Source organism: Pelecanus crispus, chromosome 20, assembly GCF_030463565.1.
Source record: "Pelecanus crispus isolate bPelCri1 chromosome 20, bPelCri1.pri, whole genome shotgun sequence".
In the NCBI taxonomy this organism is placed as follows: Eukaryota; Metazoa; Chordata; class Aves; order Pelecaniformes; family Pelecanidae; genus Pelecanus; species Pelecanus crispus.
Window position 1 is genome coordinate 2,080,024 of NC_134662.1, and position 19,652 is coordinate 2,099,675.

At 64.0% G+C, this 19,652-nt stretch overlaps 2 protein-coding genes across 3 annotated transcripts in view; both read right to left on the reverse strand.

Annotated features, from left to right (window-relative positions):
• REXO1 (RNA exonuclease 1 homolog) overlaps window positions 1-3,544 on the reverse strand; it is a 41,774-nt gene extending 38,230 nt beyond the window's left edge. For both annotated transcript variants that reach the window (XR_012831768.1, XM_075723515.1), the window contains exon 1: window positions 3,349-3,544. Coding sequence is in view for 1 of the 2 variants with exons in the window: in XM_075723515.1 (XP_075579630.1) it covers window positions 3,349-3,544 (196 nt within the window). In the remaining variant the exon portion in view is untranslated. The remainder of the gene's footprint in view (window positions 1-3,348) is intronic.
• An 8,231-nt stretch (window positions 3,545-11,775) lies between these two features.
• ABHD17A (abhydrolase domain containing 17A, depalmitoylase) lies at window positions 11,776-16,910 on the reverse strand. Its single transcript, XM_075723587.1, has 4 exons — window positions 16,518-16,910; window positions 14,397-14,591; window positions 13,528-13,707; window positions 11,776-12,583 (listed from the first exon to the last, which is right to left on the reverse strand). Exons 1-4 carry the CDS (start codon window positions 16,829-16,831, stop codon window positions 12,358-12,360), a joined length of 915 nt encoding a protein of 304 aa, XP_075579702.1. The 5' UTR covers window positions 16,832-16,910; the 3' UTR covers window positions 11,776-12,357.
• Between the last annotated feature and the right edge of the window lie 2,742 nt (window positions 16,911-19,652).

Below are 19,652 nucleotides of genomic sequence, written 5' to 3' on the forward strand. Positions count from 1 at the left end.
GGCTCACATCCCATTTCTCAGCCCACCAACAGTGCCATGGAAATACCACATCGGTGCATGCTACCGCCCCAGCACCTCCCTCAGCTTTCAGCCAGCCCTGAATCTCCACAAGCCTCCAGGTAGCCACACTCTTTTACCACACAGGCAGATACTTGCAGTAAAGACTCTGGAATAGATTTCCCACGCGAAGTATCAAACACGTTCTACGGACCAGACGCATCACGCCGGTTTCCTCCTCACCCGACAAGTTTGTATTTAGTGAGCTCCTTTCAGAGGGGAAGAAAAGGGAACGCCTGCCACATGCAAACAGCAGCAGACGGGAGAAAACTCAGTCCTGCTGCTGCTGCTGATCTCCTAACAAGTACAGAGGCCTCTCCAGCGCTGTCTCCCAGTGGTTGGGACCATAAGAGCACCGTACAAAAAGTAAGGATCATCTCTTGCGAACACCTGAACACTATGCTTCTCAGGAAGTTTGGAACAGGGAGGAGGGCAAAGAAAAGAGGAACAGTGCTGCATCCCACTAATTCCTCTTTTCACCTTGTCGTGATTTAACCTCCTCTCTGCTCCATCTGGCACGTGTCCGTAGCCTCCTCCCCCCACGGCCTGGCAAGACCAGCTCCACTCCTCAGTTTTCAAAAGCTACTTTCAAGGCTACAAAAGATCTACTAAGAGTTTTGGGGTTACTGCCAGTCCTACGGTGATCCTCAAACATCAAAGTCAACATCAGCCTCAAATCAATACGCTTAGCAGGCTGGTTCTTTAGATGTTACCCTTTTTTCTAGGCACCATCCCAGAAAACACCAGCCTGCACTGTAGCTCTTTGGTGTAGGTACCCACCTGCTTCGGCAAAAAAAATTATGCTTTTAAAGCTTACTTATCGAGTGACATGATTAAATAGGTCAAATACGCCCCAGTGCAGTGTTGTAAGGCTACTTTAAAACAAGACAGGCAGTTTCACTGACAGGGAGCAACTTAAGTCGGATCGAGAACCTGCTTTCAAGAAGATGGTTGCCTGGTTGCTAGCTAAACTACTACACCCTCTAGTGTAAATCTTAAATACATCCTTCCAGGCTAGACGAGTTTCAGACAGACAGAGGAAAAGACAGGAGCACTTCAACCTACACCCTTCAGATGAAGCTAAGCAATAGCACTGCTTAAAAAAATAACTGCAAAAGCGTCTTCTGCTCCTGTGGAAATCAGGCACCTTACACAACCCCGCTGAAGTCCTTTCTAAGAGACAGCGTTTTGCAGCAGGTTCATCACTCATTTTCCATTTCTCAGTCGAAATCAACTTAGAAAAAATGGCTGAAGTCCAACACTAAGCTGAGGCAGAGTTTACAGATCCTTGGTTATGATAGCCGTGCCACGCGTGAGATGCCAGGAGTTTGGGGAAGAGGGCAGGAGCACGCGCTGAGCCGGCTGAGGGGAGTGGGAGGCAGTGGGCTGGAAGTTAAGCCTCAGGATCCTGCTTCTTTCACAATGGCAGACACTTCACCTAGGAAAACTAGACCCACGCTTACAGCTTTTGTTTTACAAAGCCAGAGCTTCTCTAAGAGCCATGATACAGTAAGTAAACCACTCTCACTCCCCAAAACACAAGCTTTCTCTCCTGGGTCACTAACACATGCAAGCCAGGCCTAACAAGATTAGCACTGGGATCATTTCTTTCTTGGCATTCACACTCAGTTCTTACATTAACACTTTTCAGTGTTTCAGCCAGTATCAGAAGCTGCGCACGCTTTCCAGGTGCACCAGGAGGTTTTACTAAAGACCAAACTTCACTTCCCCATTTCGAAAATCAAAACCAGCACCAGCATTTATTTAGTACAGCAGCATCTGTTTCAGGTGGCAGACCAAAATGAGTAAGTCTAAAAAGTCTAAGTCCAAAACTGACACTCTACAGATATTTAAAAACAAACAGGAATAGTACCCTGAAAGCTAATTATAATATCAAGCATCTAGAGGACCATCCTAAAGGGTTCTAGGGAGCTTTTCAAATTCAAAAGAACACCGAAAGAGGCAAAACCTTTTGTCTTCCTAACAGGGTATCTGTCTGCTTGTGACAGCCCTGAGTATGCTTCCTTTATTTGAAACTAAACCACAGTTGTGGTAAGTTGACTTGGTAACCAAGAGACATGAAAAATTAATCATCTTCCAAACTTGTGAATAACCCAAAGTTAAGCAAGCACAGAAAAAAAACCACAGCAAGTTGTGCTTTATTTTGACAACTTCTGCTTCAGGCTGCTAGAGACCATACATTTTAGCAAGTATACCTAACTGCAATAACAAAGCTCTAACAAAAATAAAGCAAGCAGCATTCTACTAGGGAGAAGAATGAAGGCTTTCTCTCCAAATAAAGTAAGCAGATCAGCAAATAACGTCTGTAAGTAAAACAACAGCAGAATGGAAGAGCTTCTTGCTGGAAGAATGGAAGAGAACAATAGCTCACTATCTTTTTTGCAGCCAAGCTTCATTTGAGAAACCTGGCAGCACTCCATGCCTTACTCAAGTCCCTCAGCGGGAGGGGGCCCGGCTCACCGCAGCCCCCCTGCGACACCCCAGCAGCAGGACCTGCCTCGCAGCGCTGGAACGCATCACCTCCAGCTCACAAAACCCCGGAACCTCCGGAAGGGTTGAGAGGCACAGCAACTCTTAGCAGAGGTTTGAAAGGCTGCCCTGACACCTCACCGCCACTTGAGCTGGGTGCCTGGAGGGACAAAGAAAGGGATCAGAACAGAGCTGCCCTTCTGCAGCCTCCATCCCGGTGACGAGACAGGCTGTCCTCAGGCAATCGGACATTTTGGAAAGCTGCTCCCCACCACCCCTGTGTCAGACAGCAGCTGTGGGATCCAACCGACGACGGATCTCTCACTTGGTGGGGCAGAAAAGGCACCTCAGACCCTCCTTCAGAGGCAACACGAGGTGACAACCAAGGGCCCAAAACCTGGGCAGGGCTGAGCACAAGCAGACACAGGAGTTCAGGGGCGAGGGGGACCCACCTGCCCCGCCCGGATGGTGCTGGCAGACCCCCGGGGGGACATCCCACTCGAGAGGGGCCTGGGGGCGGGGGAGGGCAGTACCCGAGCCCCGGGAGCAGGCGGGGTTTAGCGGAGTCAGAGGCAGATTCAGGCCCCGAAGGCTGGGCAGGCGTGAGGAGGAGGAAGGGCACGGGCCTGTCCTTGCCAGCGGGAGGACACGCTGCTGCCGGCGGGCAGCGCCGGGCCGGGGGCGGCAGGGCCGGGGGGCGAGGGCGGCGCAGGGCCGGGAACAGCCACGCCCGGGGCAGGGAGAGAGCCGGGGAAAGGGGAAGGAGGTACCGCGACCCGGCGGGCCGCGCCGGGGCCGTACCTGCGCCGTGGCCGAGCGCGACCCCCGCGCCGGGGCCGCCGGAGGCTCCGCACCGCGCCGCCGCCGCCGCCGCCACCGGGGGGTGCCGGAAGTGGCAGTAGGGCCGGCGGCAGGGCGGGCCCCCGCCCGGCCCCGGCCCCCCGGCGCTGAGGAAGGGGCAGTCGATGCCGCGGAAGTAGCCGGTGGATCTCAGCATCCCGCCGGCTGCGGGGCGGGGAGCGGGGCCGGGCGCGGGGGCCCGGGGAGGGGAAGAGGAGGCGCGGGCGGCGGCGACGCGCTCCCGCCTCACAGCGCCAACGCCGGCCCCGCCGCCATCTTGGAACCGCCAGGCCCGGCGGAGAGGCCCCCGCGACGCCGCTGCCCGCACAGGGCTGCCCGCCGCGCGCCTGAGCGGGGCCGGGGCGGGGCCAATGGGAGGGCGGGGGCAAGCGAGGGGCGGGGGCAAGGGAGAGGACGGGGCCAATGGGCGGTGTCAAGGGAGGGGGCGGGCGGAAGGGAGGAAAATGGCGGCCGGAGGGAGGTGTCCGCGCTGAGGCGAGCCCGCCCCGCCGCTCCCCTCAGCCGCCTCCCTCAGGGCGCCGGGGCCTTCCTGGCATCTGTCCCGCGGCTGCCGGCCGGGGAGCGCGGGTTTCTCCCTCAGGAAGGGGCCTGGGGCGGTCCCGGGCCCCCACGGCCGCAGCCCCACGGCCCAGGGCTGGAGGATGTGTCGCCTGTCACCCTCCTGGAGCCACAGCTGGCGTGTGACCCGCCTGTAGGAGATGCCGGCGAGAATATCTTCAGCTCAGCTGGTCTGGGGCACTGCCGGACCAGCTCCCCCCAGAACCCCGCAGAGCGAGGGGCAGAGGCCTGGCGGGGAGAGCGCAGGCCCCAGCGCCGCTGCCTCACGCCGGGCCGGCTCCGCTCCGCCCGAACACCGCCGGATTGCTCCTGCTGCGGCCGGGGGGCAGCCCCGGGCTCCTTGTGCGGCGGCCCACGGCCCCCAGCGCGGCCTTGGCCTTCTGGAGAGCAGCAGAACACCAGCCAGGTTTTGGCAGAGGGACGCGAGGCAGAAACAACTCACCTGAGGCCACGCAGAGGAGCAGAGTTGCTGTGCGCTGCCCCCCGCCATGAAGTCCCAGACCTCCCTCCTTTCCCCAGGCGATCGGCACACCCGTATTTACCGGTGGGGAGACTGAGGCAGGTGGTCACAGCCATTTGTCTGTGCCGAGCCGGAGCAGGGACTCAGGGCCAGCCCTGGAGGGGCTTTGAGCAGGCGAGGGGATCACCCAGCACTGCCCCTACCTTGAGTTTTCGGACAAGGGAGCCTCCATCCTCAGCAGGTGAGGCCGTTTGGGGATGACAGCGAGTGACCAGGCCCTTTGAGGAGAAATCCCATTATGTGTAGTCAGAAGCCCCAGCCCAGAGGCAAGGGATGATCCAGGAAAGCCTCATCACTTGTGAAAGGAGAGATGGGAGGGAGGGTGGGAAGCGCCGAGGTGGTGCAGGGAGCCAGCCATATGATGGAGAGGAAGGTGCGCGAGGAGGAGTCCTTGGCCCCAAGGAAGGACAAAGGGAAGATCACAAAAGTCATGTTTCACAGTAGTTTTAAAAAAAACCAAACTCACTTTATTTTCAGATAAAGCACCGAGACAATAGGATGATCCTGCTCCTCCCTTCCCATCACTCCCCCATGGCATCCCAGCAGAGCGAGTCCAGGAGCTGAGAACAGCGGAAGAGGAGCCCGGCCAAGGCGCAGCGGGAGCAGGACACCAATGCCCTGGCACTGCCAAGGTTTGGGGGCGAGCAGCTGCTGGCCCCGGGAAACCTGAATAATTGATACAAAGCTTTTAAAAAGCAGGAAGCACCAGGAGATCAACAGCTTTCCCTCTGGCAGAAGCATGCCACCGACACAAGGTGCTTTACAAGGTACCCAGGGAGGGCTCGCGCTGAGCATCCCCACCCACGCTCCTGCCAGCCTGCTCCCTGCCTCCCATGAGTGCTAGAAAAGCAAGCTATTCTTTCCCCTCCAAAAGAAAACAGCTTTATTTTTATGATATAGATAAATCTATTTTATATAACTTCAGCTGTAATAGAGAGGGCTCTGCAGAAATACCATGTGCACAGACGTGCTGAATAATGTTATTTCCCTTCCTTATAATTCTCGGCCTGTGCTTACTCAACTCACAAGCTGGCAAAATAGAATAAAATAATGTAAAATAAACTATTCATTTCTGTCCAGAGCTGGAGGACCCCACACGGAAAAACTTCCCAAAATCAATTCAGGCTGATCTTGGCTGTGCTTCCACTTCCCCCCCCATGGGAAGGGGCAGCTCGATTAACTGGGACGCCCACTCAGCTCCCTGTTAGCAGCACTGGAAAAGGTCCCGAGGGTCCCTGCACACCCCAAGGCAGCCCCCCTGAGAACAGGGACCCCCAAATTCACACATCCTGGTGGATCCAACCCTGCCAAGGACCTGAACCTCCCACCGCAGCCTCCCGGATCAACTAATGGATCCCCAAACTGACCTCATCTCCCTCCCCCCAAAAGCTCCCGACCCCTCTGCAGGGAAATGAGGGGATTTCCCCAGCCGCTTGTCCCCGGGACACCCGGTTGATGCTCACTGTGCCTCCTGGCACAGCTCACACCCAACGGCCACGTGTCACAGTTTAAGTTAAGGAGGGGAACAACCTTGGGACAGGTTTCGGTTGTCACAGCACCTCGGGTCCCCGTGTGGGACAAGGGGCAGCGCAGAGGGACATGTGCCAGCGCCCGTCCTTCCGCGTTTTTGGCTATCTCCTCCCTGGGGCGAGCCAGGTGGAGGGATGCCACCACATCTGGGCCAAACTCATCCCCACCGCAGCCCGTTATTGCTGCTGGGTGACAACAGGCAGGGACCGAACGGAGGATGCGACCCAGAAAGGTGGCTCCAGACCTGACATGGGGGATGCTCTGGGTTTTCTCCCTGGGGCGGGAGGCTGGATCCAGCCCTGGGGTAGCTGGGGCTCGGAGGTGACCAGGGGGAAGGGGGTGTCCCCAAAACCTCACTCATCAGCCCGGGCCCAGCCGCAGGTGAAGCATCTCCTGCAGAGATTGGGTCCCTGCCTCCCCGCAGCTGATCCTCACCCCGTGATAAGCCCACAGCCGGGTGAATTGGGTCGAGTTTTTAGGGGGTAAAGAGGCAAAAAAAAAGGAAACCAACCGGAGATGTTTGTGTAGCGGGAGCCTCCTGCCTTGCAGACCTCCGCTCCCTGCTTGTTATTTTGTGTCACCGTAAAAAAGCACCTCCCAGGGAAAGTTTCTGCTCCCCACGGTGAGAGTTACAGATTTTCTCTGCATCCACACAGGAATTTTTCCATCATCCCAGCACAGCCCCGGCACGAGGTGCCAGCCAGGATTTTGCGAAGTTGGAGAAAGAAACGGGGCAGTGGGAGACCAGGGGCTTCCCCGGAGCTGCTGAAATGTCCTCACGCGGGGTCGTCTCTTCGCGGGATGGGCTCTTCGGTGCGCGGGACAACACCCATCCTGGTACCCCGGTACCCTGTCCTGGCACTGCCCCACGTGTGTCCTGCCACGGTCCACGTATCCCATGGGAGACCCCTCCCCAGCCTGGCTGCAGCACCCTGCTCGCCCCCCAGCTCCCATGGCCGGGGTGCTCCCTGCACCCCATAACCCCACCCAAACCCTGCGGCGATGGCCCGGCCGCTGCACCCCCCCGGCCCAGCCCCAACCCACTGTGTATTGGCCACCCCAGCAGGACGCTCCAGCCCCCCAAGGGTGCTCCTGGCCTCCCAAGGGGATGCTCCAGCCCCCCAAGGGTGCTCCCGGCCCCCCCAGGTGCTTATGGCCCCCAAGAGGATGCTCTGGCCCCCCAAGGGGATGCTTCAGCCCCCCAAGGGTGCTCCCAGCCCCCCAGGTGTTTCTGGCCGTCAAGAGGATGCTCTGGCTCCCCCAAGGGTGCTCCTGACCCCCAAGGGGATACTCTGGCCCCCCAAGGGTGCTCCCAGCCCCCCAAGGGTGCTTCTGACCCCCCAAGGGTGCTCCCAGGCCCCCAAGGGGATGCTCTGGCCCCCCAAAGGTGCTCCTGACCCCACAAAGGTGCTCCTGGCCCCCCAAGGGGGTGCTCTGGCCCCCCAAGGGTGCTCCTGACCCCCCAAGGGTGCTCCCAGCCCCCCAAGGGTGCTTCTGACCCCCCAAGGGTGCTCCCAGGCCCCCAAGGGGATGCTCTGGCCCCCCAAAGGTGCTCCTGACCCCCCAAAGGTGCTCCTGGCCCCCCAAGGGGGTGCTCTGGCCCCCCAAAGGTGCTCCTGGCCCCCCAAGGGGGTGCTCTGGCCCCCCAAAGGCCCTCCCAGCCCTCCCAGGACGCGAGCCCCAGCGCCGGGTGCGTGGTCCGGCGTGTGGTGTCCAGGCGACGTCACCGCGGGGCTGTGGCAGCCCGTGGGCCTCCCTTCACCGTCCCAGCCTCCAGGCATCGCTCAGGCATAGGATGACAAAGGGAAGCTCACGGGGCGCAGGGGCCGCGGCCCCGCACTCCTCCGGCCGAGGGCTCCTGCGGACGGAGGGGAGATGTGAGCCAGGAGGGGAGGGCAGCGGGCAGGAGCCCGAGGGAGCAGGGGGATCCCCAGCCTGCGCCGTGGCTGCCACCGAGCCCACGGAGCTCCGCGGTGCCCCGGTGCTGCTTCTCCCCCCGGGGACGCTTTGGGACGTGGCGGGCACGCAGGGTGTGAGCGGGGCCACGCGCTCGGGCAGCGCTGGCCGTCGCAGGGGCCTTGTGGGTGAATGTGTGGGTTTGTGGGTGCAAACCCGAGGGGGCGAGGAGTGCGGCACCAAAAGGGCAGCGTGGGGGTGCGCGGGGGTTTGTGCACAGCCACGTGTGCGTGTGCACACATCTGTGCCGGGGTGCGCGCGCATGCGTGCACTGCTGCGCGTGTGGACGTGAATGCGCGTGCAAGCCTGCGCAGGCGTGCATGCGCAGGTCGCTGTGTGCGCGGGTGTCTGTGCAAGCGTGAATGCGTGCGTGTCCGCAGGCACATGCATCCATGTGTGCACGCGTGTCTGTGCACGTACATGTGTGCGGGTGTGCACACACATATGTGCACAGTGCAGAGCTGTGTGTGTCCATCCCGCGGTTGCCCGGCTCCCTTCCCAGGACCCAACCCCGCACGGGGGAACCTCGGGCACCGCTGGGCACCCGCCACCCCTGTCCCCCCAGCCGGCAGCGCAGGGTGGTGGGTGCCTCCGCCGCCCCCCGCGCTCCCTCCTCCCCATGACGCGATGCCACGCGTGCCATCTCTTACCAAGGAGGTGCCGGCCGGTGCCTGCTCACAGCCGTGGGTGCGGCGCACTGCTCACAGCGCCAGTGCTGCCGGGGGAGCCGGGGCAGACGGGCTCTGCTCCCCCAGACTTGCCGCCACCCCTGTCCCCAGCTGTCCCCTGCCAGCCCCAGGTCGCTGCCTCACTCACCTGCTGCCAGCGCATCCTCTCCGCTCCTTTTCTGTCCCCTTCCCTCCATCTTAGCCGGCGCCGCGCAGAGCCCCTCACCCTGGCATCCCTCCTCTGGCACCCTCCCCTCTCCCCGGCCCGACCACGGATGGGATCCTTCCCCTCTGCCCTTTTATACCGTCTTTGTTCATATGACAAGCACGTGAAAAAACAAGAGCAGAGCTCGGAAAAAAGCTCCTTAAGATGCTTTAATTCAGTTTCCTGGATCCCATGACTGAGCTCGGCCTGTGAACGGGGTCTCATGACTGTGGCATGCAGGCCCCGGCCATCAAAAGCCTCATTTATGCCCCAAAAGAGACTTAAACCCCTCTTGGCCGGTCACCCGGTGAGCCCGATGTCCCCCATGCCCAGCCTCGGTCGCAGGCCCATCCGCACCGGCATCGCACCTCTGCCCAGGGCTCACCGCAGCGGGTATCCCGTCCTTTGCCCTGTGGGATCCCCGAGATGTCCTGTACGTCGTCCCCGCTCGCAGCCGGCACACGCGGGCACACGCGGGCACACGCAGACATCCCCAGCCCAGCCACGGGCCCATGACTCTGCCGCCGTGGGAGCAGGAGCCGCCTGTGCCCTGGCTTGTCTGGCTGGGGACTTCAAAACGAGCCGGGGGGCCGCCTGCCCTGGCCCCTCTCTGCTGCGGCTGCCGCAGGACTTTGGGGACACTCTGAGGCCTGACTCTGCCTTTCCCCTCCTCCACGCCCTGCTGAGGCCGCGGTTTCGGCAGAGTCCCCCTCCAGGCACCAAACCCTGTCCGGGACCAGCCCCAACCCAGCCCCTTTCCTTCCCCGTCCCCTCCTGGTGCTCCCAAACCGCGGCACCAGCGGCGGGGCCAGAAGTGCCGTCCCGGTGCCCATGGCCCAGTTTGGCCCCACGGGTGGGGGACGCTGCGCCCAGCACCCCCAGGGCAGGTCTGGCTCCTGCCTTTTGGGGAGCCTGCAGCTCACGTCCGGGTTAGCGCTTCTCCCGCCCTCCTCGCTCCAGCTGCTCGTGCCCGGGCGAGGACGGAGCCCGAGCCTTCTCAGGCCAGGGGCAGTGAAGGATCCAGACCCAAAAAGCCCCGATCCCTCACAACGACGGATGCAGCCACTGCTCCCCATCATGGAGGCGGCAGCCAGCGATGTCCGGCTCACCAGGATACTGTATACCCGAGCTGGGTCTAAATTTTGGGAATTAGGCTGAACTTTTCTGTCCTTTTGCCTTTTTTTTTTTTTTTCTTTGAACTTAAACACAGTAAATACAAACTCAAGCCACTCCGCTGTCCCCCCGAATCTAACCACCGGCCCTGAGATGTCTTGCCAGCAATGCAGAGCTGCTCTAAAGCATCCGCAGTTCAACAGGAAACAGGCAGCAGTAAGAGGATAAAAATACCCTTGGTGCAAACAAAACGTCTCTGTGTCAGGCTTAGGGCACCGTGGGCTGCTCCAGCCCCGCTAATCGGGGCTGGGGCCGGTGGGGAGCGGGGCCGGGCGGCTGCGGTGGCTTTGGCTTCCAGCACCCATATGAGCTAAAGGCTCTAAAGTCACCCGGCAGCTGCGTGCGGCGAGCGGGGAAGGGAGGGGACGGCTGGGGGTGCGCAGGGAGAAGCTGGGCATCCCGGCTGCCAGACCCCAACGCCCCCCTGGAAAAGGGGGGAGACCACCCAGAGCCCCACCGTGCAAATCCTCCTCTAGCTCCCGCAGAGCCCCGGCACCAAGGAAGGGTCCCCCCTCCTCCGGAGCAGCCTGCCTCGGTCCTGGGGGGAGGCGAGGGATGTGTGGGGAGCAGGGGGTCCCGTGCCCCCCGCCCCGGCCCCCCCATGGCTCCCAGCCCCCAACAAGAGGTGCGTGTGAGTGCTCTGGGCGCGGGGCCGCGGCGAGGCCCCACCACGAGGCCCCCAAGCCCCTCCGAGAGCCGCCTAAGGAGATTATCGCTCCTCACATGAGCCCGCCGGCCCCACGGCCTCGGACCCGGGAGGGGACACGAGGGGGACAGGGACGGGGGGGAGAACCAGTGCCTGGGAGCCCCGCGAGGGTCCCCGTGGGGACGGGAAGGGGCAGAGCGGGGCTTTGCTGTTTGGGTTGGGGCGAGGGATACCCCGGGGGCAGGAAAAAACAGGGACGCTTTGACCAGCTCTTCCCCGGGTGACTGCAGAGCAGGCGCTGACCCAAAAAGCGCAAACCCGAGCGCTCTGCCTTTCTGCGGGGCAAAACACCCTACCTGCCGGTGGGAGGGCACAGCGGGGTGCCCCACGGCCTGCCTCCGTGCCCAGCACATGCAGGGAACGACAAAGGCGCCTGTGAGCACAGCTGGGCAAGGAGCAGGTCAAAAAATCAGATTTGGTCCCTGCCAGGGCCACCCTGCCCGCTTGGGACCACGCTGCGTCCCTCGCGACGCCGGCCCCGGTGCGCTGGCCGGCTGTGGGGACGTCGCCCTTCCCCTGCGGCACGGCCGAGCGCCCTGTGCCACAGCTCCTAGGGGGCTGGGGCCACCCTCCACCTCCGTGATCCCATGGGATTCCCTAAGGAAACAGGACAGGGGCTGGCATCGCCCCCACGGACCTTCGCAGCCCGGTCCTGGGGGGCCAGCAGCTCCTTCCCCGTCTGCCGGCACCTCGGGGCTGCCCAGTCCCCGGCGCAGGGGACAAGCATCGGGTCCGGCCAAGTGCAATTCAGCAGAGGCACCGGCCACGGGGAAAGCCAAGGGGCCGGACCCCACGGGGGGCTGGGGCTGGTCCCCCCGGCTGGGTCACAGGGAGGCAGCCCCAGGCATAGCTGGCAAAAGGGCGCACACGGGTAAAACGTTAAACCTCTGCTCTTTATTCAGTGCCTGGTTTCCTCGCCCCGTTTCCCGAGCGCGTGGCGAGCGAGCGGTACGGAGGGGGTTTTCCAGGGGTGACCTGAACACGGGGAGTGCTCCGAGAAGGCAGAGCAGGGCCAGGCTGGAGGGGGTGTGGGGCAGGGGGGCACCTCCTCCATGCATCCCCAAACTCCCCCTGGGGACACGGCTCTGCCCCGGCTGCGGGGCAAACACCGGGCACCCCGCCACCACCGGTGCCGATCCCGGGAAAGCTCTGTCGAGAGCAGGAACTGCCACCTCCTCCGTCCCGCCCTGCAGCGACGCCGGGAGGGGGCTGGGCCCCCAGCCCCTCTCCAACTCGCCTTATTGCTATAGTCAGAGCAGCAGAGCGGCCAGGAGGAATTCAGGAGTTCGCTGCTTTAGGAGAGGGGACAAGGACATGTCCAAAGCCAAGGATACGCCATCAGGAGGGTGGGCTCTCATCTTTCTGGGGAAGGGGGAAGGAGGGAGCTGCCATCTCTTGCCAGCCCGGCCAGTGGTGCCAGCAGCGCCGGGGCTGACACCGGGAGGGAGGAGAGTTGTGCTCGTGTCCAGGAGGAAATGAATGCACTGTCTGCCCCAGGCCCTCCTGCCCTCTCCTGAGCCTGGAGCCGAGGCCGTACAAACTCATTGCACCTTCAGCAGCAGGGACTGGGGAGGGACACTGGGAGAACCGGAGAAACAGGCAGAAACCCCCTGCCCGTGCCCCCACCCCGCGGCTAGTTGCGTTGGCTGGCCAGCTCCTGGGAGATGAATTTCCGAAGGCGCTCGAGGTACTGGCTGTAGAGTTCAATGTCATTGTGCCCGGCCCCGTCCACCCACAGCGGCTCCACAGCCTTGGGGCAGCGTTCAAAGAGCGCCAGGCCATGGGAGAAGTCGATGACTTCATCCTCCGTGCCGTGGATGATGAGGACGGGAGAGGTGATTTTGGAGATCTTCTCAATGCTGCCAAGAAGGTGGGTGGGGAAGAGAGGAGAGGCGGGGGGTAAGTGCAGAGATCAAGGCACTCCCGTTCCTCCTGCCCCCCAAAACACATCCCCTCGGGGAGAGGGACCAGGAAATGCTCTTTGACCACAGCAGAGCACGGGGACATGGAGCTTCTGCCAAGGATGAGCTCCAGGACAAGATCTGCCCGGCGTGACAGACGAGGACCAGACAGCGGTGACAACAGCCCCATGGGACCTAGGCAGGGCTGAGGGAAAGGGCTGCAGGACAGCGTGCGCCCAGGCCCTCCCCGCGCTGGGATCAGCCGTGCCAGGCTTTAAGGAGTGGAAGCACGGCTGTTCTCAGCCCGTCCCCAAAGGCCGCGCGAGGCCATCGGGATGCAGAGCGTGGGCTGGTGGCTCCCAGCCATCGCATCCGGCTTGGGGACTGTCCCTTGGGCCCCGCTGGCCTCGCTGCAAGCGAGAGGTGAAGCAAGAACTTGTCCCACCTCAGCGCTGCCTTTCCATGCTGCTGCCCCTGCCCTCTGCAGAGGGGTGGGTGAAGAAAAAGCCCCCAAAATTACCCTTGGGGGAGAGGGGGGTCCTGGGGACCCTCAGGACTTGTGATACCCGACAATGGGCTAGTGGCACAGCCCCAAAGCTGACAGGCAAAGACGCTGGGACAGGATGGCCAGGAGGCGATGCCACCGGGGGACGTGGGGTGCACACACGGCCCTCAGGAGGGGGCACGGTGACCCCAAGGAGGGTTATGATCCCCCGCAGGGGACCAAAAGCAAGGCGGGAGGATCACGATGGGCGTGTTTAAGCCTATCGTGGGAAACAGGTCCACAATTCTCACCACAACCCCTCTGCGTGGCCGGGGCTGGCGCCCAGGACAGAGCTGGCCTGGGCACCACCCCTCCAGCGCTGACCCTGTCCCCCATCCCCTCTCCTCAGGCCACTCACTTGGGGAAGGCATCGAACCAGTAGGTCTTCTTGGTCTCGGGGAAGGCGACTCTCATGCCAGAGGTGAGTGGGGAGTGGAGTACAATGGCAGCACACTCATAGCGGGAGGCCAGATCAACCGTGGGCACCGTGCCGATGCTTTGTCCATATAAAATAATGTTCTCCGGGCTGATTCCATACCTGGGAGAGGAGAGGGGAGCTCAGCACCCAGGCAGCAGAGTCACATCGCCAGGAGATAGAGCTCAGGGGGTCACCCTGCTCTGGCCACAGCCCCCTGCAAGGCTTTCTGGGGTGATGGGGGGAACGGGGCTCTGTGCCCCTGCCTTCCCGCAGCTCCTCACGGCTGGGCCCAAAGCAGCTGCCCTGCAGCCCCGGCAGGACCAGGAAGCAGCCAGGGCTGAGCTGCCGGATGAGTTGTGGGCGGGTGTCAAGGCTCACCCTTGCCAGAAGCAGGGTTATGGGTGGGTTCACGGACCCCGGATCGCAGCCGCATGGGGCAGCCCCCCGTTCCTGGGGCGGACTGCGAGCCCGGCCCGGCTGCCGGCAGGGCAGGGGAGGCAGAGCCCATCACGGGGCTGCACGTGGAGCCCGGCTGGGGAAGCGGGGCTGAGCACAGCCAGAGGAGAGCCTGGGAACAGCAAGATGGGGAGCGCAGCTCGTGCCAGCGTCCCCAGGCAAGGTCATACCCCCACAGCACCCCTGCCCCTCCGGGTCCCCTGGCCCGCTCCTCCTGCAGCTGCTTTCCGGCCACCCCTTCCCGTTACGAGCGACCCGGGTTCCCTCTCCAGGAGATTTCCTGTTTTCCAGACTGCCGGCCTGCAGGGTTTTCCTGGACGTCTTCCCTTCCCCCTGCCAGGCGCCCCGCTCACCGCGTCCGCAGCGCCTGCCACGCGGCGTCGATGTCGGAGTAGAGGTTCCTCTCCGAGGGCTTGCCCGTGCTCACGCCGTAGCCCGAGTAGTCGTAGGAGAAGATGTTGCAGTTGATGCGGGTGCCCAGCCCGATGTAGAAGCTGCTCATCTGCCCCAGGTCCACGGCGTTGCCGTGCGAGAAGAGCACCGTGTACCTGCAGCACCGGGGAGAGATGGGCACGGCACGTTAATCGGGGACTCTGCCGCAGTGCCACCGCACTGCCCGGCCCCACCGGCGCCCCAGGGGCGGCCGTGCCTGCGCAGCGCCAGCCAGAACGTCCGCTTTGGAGGCCGGAAGCCAAACCCCAGGACGCAAAGGGCCAACGCCCCTCTGGCCACCAAGGAAGGTCCTTGCGACAGCCCCGCTCCAACCCCAGAGATGCTCAGACCCTCCTCACCACCCGGGGCCAGGGGCTCGCTCCCAGCAGAAACGGGCAGCCCGAAGGCAGGATGATTCTGTTAAAGTTCTTCAGTCTATTTTTGGTAAAAAGCTCAGGATTTGGGGCCGTTCGCCCAATGGGGATTTCAAGTAAGAATTCTGACAGCGGATTTTTTTCTCCCCTGAGTCTGGCAAGACACCAGACGCTGGGAGAGAAGTGAATTGTGGGAGTGACAAGGCACAAGAAATTTCCACCATAAGGGGAAAAACAATGTTAATCATAAAAATTAACACTAATAGCACATTAGCACACAGCTTGGCTCTCTTCTGCCGGAGGGAGGGAGAGGGACCCGCTCCCTGCTGAGCCCCCACAGTTGGTTCAAGAGGCCTGCGGCCAGGCTGAGCCTCCATGTCCCAGCCTGGATGCCCCAGCAAGAAGGCAATGGCACGACGAGCTGTGGGTGGGACAGATGGACAGACAGCAAGTGAGACCTGATGCCCCCGAGGGGTTTAGGAGGGCCGGATCCCTGCTCAGTCCCAGCAGCCGGTGCCAAACGGCCGCTCCCGCGGGCCGGCCGGGGCACGGGCAGGCGGATGTGCAGGCAGAGCAATCCCGCCGCCGGTTTCCTCTCTCCAGGGACCTGCGACGCAGGCAGGGACAGAGCAGACGTCCCCACCAGGCAGCCCGCGGAGGCCTCCTGTAACGCAGCCCTCCAACCCCCGCGACAGCCACCCCGCCTCGCCCCGAGCCCGCCTGGTGGGTTTGAAGCCCTTGGCAAGCCGAGGGCAGATCCAGGACACGTTCCCCGGCACAGAGGTCTCTGCGGACGCCGTCCCTCGGAGGGAGCGTTGCTCCTGGGTGGATACCAGGGCGTGTGGTCAGCCGGGGTGCTGTAGGCTTTGGGACCTGACTTCCCTCTGCACCTGACCCCCCACGCCGTGCCACCGGCTCGGGGAGCAGCTGCCGAGTCCCCTCCTGTCCCTGCCATCCCCTCATGCCCAGCCGCTGGCAGCCGGGAGGTGGTCTCCGTCCCGCACCCCGGGCTGCCCTTCTCCAGCTTCCCAGTTTACAGACCCATGGGAGTGACCAGCAGCAGCTTGCACCTAAATCCCTCCCGGCTTTCACTCCCATTGCTCTTCTCCTTGAGGAATCAAACGTGCCAGTGAATTAGACTGACGCGCAGACCTGGATCACCGCAGGTGTCTCCTGGCCAGCGCAGGCTCTTGCCCATCCTGCGGTCACCGTGGGGCTGGGGACAGAGGGCGAGCAGCCGGCACAGACCCCCCCGGCGCTCACCGAGAGCCTCTCACAGACGCTCGGTTCACAACTGGAGCGTTACGTCACCTGCATGACATCAGGGGGAATCTGCGGGACAGCCTAGAGGATCCCTGCATCCCTATAGCCTCCAGCTTTGCCTCCACTCCGTGTTTAACCCCATTCCCAGCTGCAGCCACAAGCCAGACCGGTCCTGGGAGCCAAGCCCGCCCGCCCCACAGGACGCCTCCAAACCCCGGTGGCGGTGGCGGGGCCGGCTCCCTCAGCAAGGCGCCGGGGCAGGCGGGGTCGTGGTGGCATTCGGCTGAAGGGGAGGAGGGGCAGGACGGCACTGTGCCCACCAGCACCGAACCAGCCTGGCGGTGAGCAGGCTGGGGTCAAACTGCCGGCAGCGGCGCCGGGCCGGCACCTCCACGGGCAACTCACCTGGCGCCTGGCACGCAGCGGACGTACATGCAGCCGACGCGGTTCCCTCGGCTGCTTTTGGTGACGAACACCTCGATGTTGTCCAGCTCCCGCTGAGAGTACTGGAAATCCGCCCGGTCCTTCAAGTGCAGCTTCCACCGCCCCGCGGTGCCGCCGCGTAGGGAGCCGGTGCTGGTGCTGCCCACGGGCTCCGGCTCGGGGACCACGGCGTAGGTGGGCTCCGGAGGCAGGAAGGCCAGTTTGGCGGCGATGCGGCTGGGGCAGGGAGGGCAGCAGAAGAGGCAGCAGAGTTGGCTGATCGACAGCCCATTCATGACGGCGGCAAGGCAAAAGGCAGCTGCGCCCGGAGCGAGGGAGGATCCAAATCGGAGAGAGGCCGGGAACGACAACGGCCCGGAGAGGCCCCGTCCTCAGCTGGCCCTTGGCACGGCTGCCGCTGGCAGTCCACCGCGGGCCGGGGCGCTGGTCGGGGCTGGGGCGGCCGCCATCCGTCCGTCTGCGGGCAGCAGCGGTGGCCTGCGGGCAGGTCAGGCAGCAGTGAGGGCTCTGCAGCTGGCACCCCCCAGACACGCATGACCCACGGCCGGGGCCAAACACGCACCTCCCCGGCACATGCACGCGCTGGCAAACACGTGCACCGCACCCCCCGAGCCAAGGGGCGCGCCGTCCCCCCGCAACACACACCCACAGCGCGCACCCGCCGCTCACAGCTCCCACGCTCGCGCCGAACCCACGCACCCCCCAAAACCAAGCCTCCTCCAACGCTTCCCAGCCCACACAGCCCCACTCTACGCGCCGCAGCCCCCACGCACAGGCCCACGCCGGGGAGGCGAGGACGGTGGGCGCAGGATCGCGCGCAGGCACACGGCACAACAGCCGCACCGTCAGCGGTACAAAGGCCGCAGCCCCTCCAGGACAGCCCCTGGGCGCCGGCGCAGGCCTGGCCTCGCAGGCGTGCGGCGGGAGCGCCGAGCTCCTGAAGAAAAAGGGGAGGGGGGGAGAAAGAGGGGGGGAAAAAAAAAAAAAAAGCAACTATTTTCTGCAAGTTTGGGCACAGGCTTGCACTGAGGAATGTCAAACCAGCCCACACCCCAAGGAATTCGCTCCATCTGCTTCTGAAGGGCTGGGAAAGGGGAGGAAAGGGTGGAGGGGGGAGGCGGCCTGCCCAGCCAGGAGGGGAAGGCATGAGGCGCCAAAATATGCCCAAATATTCGGAGTGAAGGGATGCCCCATGCCCTAGCCCTGCCACAGGCCCTGCACTTTGGGGGCTGGGGCTGAATTTGGGTCCCCCTAGGGCCGGTGGCCATCCACAGCGGTGCTGGGGCCGGCGTCACAGCTGGCACACGGCAGCCCCGGCGCTCCCTGGGTTTGGCACCCTGCGTGCCAGCCAGACCACGTGCAGCCGCGGCGGCCGAGGGTGTCCGGCGGCCGCACACCTGCACGGGCACGTCGGGGCGTGGGTCCACGCAGGCAGAGGCAGGCAGCGGCCGGCAGTGCAGGCGCTGCGTGTCACGCTCACGCCGTGTGTCATGCTCGCGCCGTGTGTCACGCTCGCGCCGGGCCAAACCCCGACACCGGCTGGGACAGGCAGCCCTGCCTGCCCGGCTGCCCTCGCCCCGCAGCCGTCACGGGGGGCAGATCCACACCACACCCCAACCCTGACCCCACACCCACTCACCCCATGCCTGGCGTGGGGGCTGGATCCACACCACACACAGGCACTGACCCCCCCAACACACACACACAGGGTGGGGGGATCCACACGGCACCCACTCACCGACCCGAGTGGGACACACAGACACTGACCCACGTGGGACCCCCCACCCCACACTGACCCGCATGGGACCCCCCTCCACTGCCAGGCGTGGGACCCCCACCCCGCATACACTGACCGGTGTGGGCCTCTAACCCCCCACGGGCTGGTGGGGGGGGTCCCACACACACACTGACCTGCGTGGGCCCCCCCCCCGGCTGCTGCGGGCCTCCCTGCCCTACTGACTGCTGTGGGACCCCCGGACACACACTGACCCGCGTGGGACCGCCCCACTGACCGGTAGGCCCCCCACACACACACACTGACCGGGTGGGGCCCCCCCACCGATCGCCGTGGGCCTCACTCCCCCCACTGACCATAGTGGGACTGTGGGCCCCCCCCCGATCACTGTGGCACCCCCACGATCACTATGGGCCCCCTCCGATCAGTGTGGGCCCCCCCCCCCGATCACTGTGGCACCTCCACGATCACTGTGGGCCCCCCCACGATCATTGTGAGCTGCTCCACGATCACTGTGGGCCCCCCCCATCACTGTGGCACCTCCACGATCACTATGGGCCCCCCCGATCACTGTGGGCCCCCCCCACGATCACTCTGGGCCCCCCCATGATCACTGTGGGCCCCCCCCGATCATTGTGGCACCTCCACGATCACTCTGAGCCCCCCCCCGATCACTCTGGGCCCTCCCATGATGGCTGTAGGGCCCTCCCCGATCGCTGTGGCCCCCCCATGATCACTGTGGGCCCCCCCCGATCGCTGTGGGCCCCTCCCGATCGCCGTGGCACCCCCACGATCGCTGTAGGGCCCTCCACGATCACTCTGGGCCCCCCCACGATCACTCTGGGCCCCCCCACGATCACTCTGCCCCCCCCCCACGATCACCGTGCCCCCCTCCCCCCGATCACTCTGGGCCCCCCCCCCCCACTGACCGGTGCCCCCCCACCCCCCGCCGCGGGACCCGTCCTCCCGCAGGGGCCCCAGCACCCACCCGTGCCTCCCCCCGGCCGAGGCGGGCCCGCGCCCCCCCGTACCCGGACATGCTCCGCCGCGGCCCGGCCCGGGCCCCCCGCGCTCGGGGCCGCCGAAGGGACGCGCGGCCGCTGCGGGGCCTCGGAGCGGGGCGGCGCTGCACAGCGGCCGCTTGGCCCCGCCCTCCCCCCGCCCGGAAGTGACGCCATCACGCCGCCCTCGTTGCTAGGGCAACGGCGCGGCCTGCTCGGCGGCTTCCCGCCTCTGGGGGCTGCCGGGCGGAGCGGGGCGGCGAGCCCACGCACCGCGGCCGCGATATTCCGGTCCCCCCCGAAAAAATCCAGATGTCAAACGCAGCCCGGCTTCCCTCAGGAAGCCCTCAGGCCTGGAGC

Bases quoted from the DNA above. Each gene is read 5' to 3' on its own strand.
- ABHD17A (XM_075723587.1), bottom strand. From the start codon at position 16,831: ATGAATGGGCTGTCGATCAGCCAACTCTGCTGCCTCTTCTGCTGCCCT. The intron at 14,592-16,517 runs GTGAGTTGCCCG...CCGGTGCTGCAG, and splicing joins CGCTGCGTGCCAGGCGCCAG to GTACACGGTGCTCTTCTCGC. The intron at 12,584-13,527 runs GTGAGTGGCCTG...CCTTCTTGGCAG, and splicing joins TGGTTCGATGCCTTCCCCAA to CATTGAGAAGATCTCCAAAA.